This window comes from Musca autumnalis, unplaced genomic scaffold (genome assembly GCF_047663935.1).
Source record: "Musca autumnalis isolate F117 unplaced genomic scaffold, ASM4766393v1 scaffold_2, whole genome shotgun sequence".
Taxonomy (NCBI): Eukaryota; Metazoa; Arthropoda; class Insecta; order Diptera; family Muscidae; genus Musca; species Musca autumnalis.
Genome location: NW_027411755.1, coordinates 197,955,348 through 197,959,572, shown reverse-complemented (window position 1 = coordinate 197,959,572; position 4,225 = coordinate 197,955,348). Strand labels below are relative to the sequence as shown.

The 4,225-nt window shown below is 25.2% G+C and overlaps 1 protein-coding gene across 1 annotated transcript; it reads right to left on the bottom strand.

The window, feature by feature from the left end:
* Positions 1-204: 204 nt before the first annotated feature.
* LOC141395090 (cytochrome P450 6d1-like) lies at positions 205-3,585 on the bottom strand. Its single transcript, XM_073970511.1, has 5 exons — positions 2,977-3,585; positions 2,749-2,910; positions 845-1,293; positions 537-785; positions 205-478 (listed from the first exon to the last, which is right to left on the bottom strand). The coding sequence occupies exons 1-5, from the start codon at positions 3,516-3,518 to the stop codon at positions 306-308; spliced, it is 1,575 nt and encodes a 524-aa protein (XP_073826612.1). The 5' UTR covers positions 3,519-3,585; the 3' UTR covers positions 205-305.
* Positions 3,586-4,225: the final 640 nt, after the last annotated feature.

Genomic DNA, 4,225 nt, shown 5'->3' with positions numbered 1-4,225 from the left:
TCAATGTAATACTTGGTGGTTATAATGAATAATTTATTAGATATTTTATAAATTTTTGATGAAATAGTTAACTTGGATACAATAAAAAATAAGGTGTATTTAATGGTGTGCAACGCTGCTAAAACTTTTTTTGAGTTATGACACTCTCTGAGCAAATGAGTTAGAATGGTTATGTAGATCTAATGACCAAGCTAATATGTTTTACAACTTTAGTAATGCAGGGGGTAATGAGTAGTCATTACCTAATAATGCATGTGTAATGTTATGTGGCTACCAATATTTCCAAACATAAAAATACAATTCAATTAAACATTTGCGTATCTCTTCTTTATTGTTATGGACAGACCACCTTTTGGCAACAAGACTGGGGTTGTGTGAAATCTGAATTCGACTTCTTTACGAGGCAACTGCTGAACATTGAAATTGGCCAAAATTTTAACCAAGGCCACTTTAACATTTAAAACACCCATACGTTGAGCTAAAAACCAAATATTTTTATTCAATTTCTATGATCTGCACAACTTTATCATACATACCAATACAATGCCTGGGACCCTCTCCAAATGGCATATATGCAATGGGGTTATATTCCATAACGTCATGATCAAATCTTTCTGGTTTGAAATCCATTGGATTGGGAAAATATTCAGGATCTCTGTGGAGGCCAAATAAAGAAACGATTATTGCGGTGCCCTTTTTAATGGTGAAATTCATATCAGGTATTTGAAAATCGTTGGTGCATTCACGATTCAAAAATGGTAAGCCAGGATATTTGCGCATAGTTTCTAGAAGTTGAGATTAACATCAAAAAAAAGTTTCAAAACGAAAACTTTCTTGTGCTCACCCATTACACACAAATCCAAATATTTCATCTCCTTGATGACATCATAGCTCAAAGGGCCCTTTGAATACAAATTATGTTTTTGCAAACAACAATCAATCTCTTGCTGAACTTTGGACAATATTTCGGGATACATTGCCAACTCGTATAAGGTAAATGCAATGGTCGAAGCTGTGGTCTCCGAACCAGCAATGTAAAATAAAAGTAAATTTGCAGAAATCATATCAATCGAAATAGATTTCAAATTTTCAGCTGCGGTCTCAGATCGCCACAGCGAATCATCATTATCATCAGATATTTTTCCGGTGTTCCTCAATTGGATCAATAGCTGAAGTAAATCTTTACGTACCACACCATTTTTCTGACGAAATTCTATTGTTCTTTCCACAACATCTCTTATGCTGAAGGTAATGGGGTCATTAACCCCCAAACGGCATAGTAGTTGGGCTATACTAAGGGAGATGAATGGGGGCATTTATACAAAAGTATAGGGTATAAATAATGGCACCAATAAATATTATAATTATTAAAATATTTTTAATAAAAAAAAATAAAAAATAATTATTACTTTTAATTATTAATTATTAATTATTAATTATTAATTATTAATTATTAATTATTAATTATTAATTATTAATTATTAATTATTAATTATTAATTATTAATTATTAATTATTAATTATTAATTATTAATTATTAATTATTAATTATTAATTATTAATTATTAATTATTAATTATTAATTATTAATTATTAATTATTAATTATTAATTATTAATTATTAATTATTAATTATTAATTATTAATTATTAATTATTAATTATTAATTATTAATTATTAATTATTAATTATTAATTATTAATTATTAATTATTAATTATTAATTATTAATTATTAATTATTAATTATTAATTATTAATTATTAATTATTAATTATTAATTATTAATTATTAATTATTAATTATTAATTATTAATTATTAATTATTAATTATTAATTATTAATTATTAATTATTAATTATTAATTATTAATTATTAATTATTAATTATTAATTATTAATTATTAATTATTAATTATTAATTATTAATTATTAATTATTAATTATTAATTATTAATTATTAATTATTAATTATTAATTATTAATTATTAATTATTAATTATTAATTATTAATTATTAATTATTAATTATTAATTATTAATTATTAATTATTAATTATTAATTATTAATTATTAATTATTAATTATTAATTATTAATTATTAATTATTAATTATTAATTATTAATTATTAATTATTAATTATTAATTATTAATTATTAATTATTAATTATTAATTATTAATTATTAATTATTAATTATTAATTATTAATTATTAATTATTAATTATTAATTATTAATTATTAATTATTAATTATTAATTATTAATTATTAATTATTAATTATTAATTATTAATTATTAATTATTAATTATTAATTATTAATTATTAATTATTAATTATTAATTATTAATTATTAATTATTAATTATTAATTATTAATTATTATTATTTATTATTTATCTTCTATTATTATTTATTATTTTAGTTTTTTCTTATTACTTAATATTTATTATTTAGTATATATTATTTGATATTTACAACTTATTATTTTTTATTTAATTTTTGTTATTTTTTATTTATTATTTTTCACTTATTATTTATTAATTATTCATTATTTATTATGTATTATTTAATGTTAATTATTTTTTATTTACTATTTACTATTTATCATTTGTTATTTATTATATATTATTTATTATTATTTATAATTATTTATTATTAATTAGTTGTTATTTATTTTTTATTATTTATAATTATAATCACAATAATAAGAAGAGTTATAATAATTATTTTACATTTGAGTTACTACTTACGGTGGGCATATAAAATTCATAACATGTCGTATTTGCTGCAACACATTCGATTTGGGATTCTTAAATAGTCCATCACTCATCAAATGGAAATCATTGTTGGGATTCGCGAAACTGTCAATGTCCAAACCAAATATTACGGAACCAATGATATCAACGGCGTAACTGTAAAAGACCAACAATTTAACACTACTCCGCCACAATGTATTTTATTTTTATTGTGGAACTTACGTTGTTGCCAAATCCTTAACATCCACAACACAACCATCATCACCAACGTCTTCAAGTTTCTTCTTCTGCAACAGGTGTTGTATCATTTTATCACCAACCGCATCGACAGTTTCAAACATTGCCTTCAGTTTACCCGACGAAAAGGAAGGTGTTAGCTTAGCTCTCAATGTACGCCATGTTTGACCCTTCAAATTGAATAGATGCGAAGATAATGGATCATATTTCTCATCAACATAAACACCACGATCATGGAAGCTGACAAAATCACTGGTCATAATTTGTCGTATTAAGTGGGCATCTCTTAGCAGTAAGGCCGGCTTGAACAACATGTAAATTCCAACCAGACGCTCATTAAAACTTTTGTAAATATTGGAAAAAACTAAACCCAAGGGCTGTTCCTTTTTCATAACACGATATAAACAACCAAAGGGTATGCCACCACTTTCATCGGTTGCAAGGCCCAAGCGTTGCCATTGTGTATAGTGGCGTTTAATGACAAACCATAAGATTACTATTGAGAGTAATAAAATAAATATTAACATTTTATTTATGTTTTTCTTTCGTTGTTATCCCCTGTGGTCTTATCACATTGAAAACATAGCCCAAACTAAGTATTTTTTGAGAGTGAGAAAATAATGCTTTGTCTTTCTTATCACTCAATGAATGACCTTTCGTCTGCAGAATGCTCTTAATTCAGCAAGATAAATGCAATCTCTTTCATTGTCTCTTTTTTAATGCATTTGTATATGCATTCAGTCATTCCGACTGTTATGGGATATTGTAGTCAGGTAGACGAAAAATATCACACACGTTACTCTCTGTGAATAAAATTCTGTAAAACGCTGATCCGTTGATTTCGTAGGAATACAATTAGGTTTAATTTAAAAACGTTTAACTGATAGTAGTAAGAACTAGGCAGACTCCTCAATAACAACAAAGGTAACATCTAACACCGTATGTTGTTGTTCGGCGCCCCGAAAATGCATCTTTCCTGCAATTCAATTGCACTGTGCGGAGACTCAATCAGCGAAATCGTAGACTTTATGAGTCGGAGAAACATCATGGTCGGCGCAATTCAGGAACAAAACTCACGGTCACGTGTAGCTTGCATCGTTGCGATGGTTACAATGTTTTGCGAAAGGATCGTACAAGAAGCGGAGGAGAAGGACACGTCTTTCTGATATACAAGTCTTTCCAGTACAGACCCATCTCGCTTGAGCTTAACTGTAGTGACCCAAACGTAAAACGT

Coding starts and splice junctions, on each gene's coding strand:
- LOC141395090 (XM_073970511.1), bottom strand. CDS start 3,518: ATGTTAATATTTATTTTATTACTCTCAATAGTAATCTTATGGTTTGTC. Junction 1,294..2,748: donor ATGAATTTTATATGCCCACC/GTAAGTAGTAAC, acceptor CATCTCCCTTAG/TATAGCCCAACTACTATGCC. Junction 479..536: donor GGGTCCCAGGCATTGTATTG/GTATGTATGATA, acceptor TTTGGTTTTTAG/CTCAACGTATGGGTGTTTTA.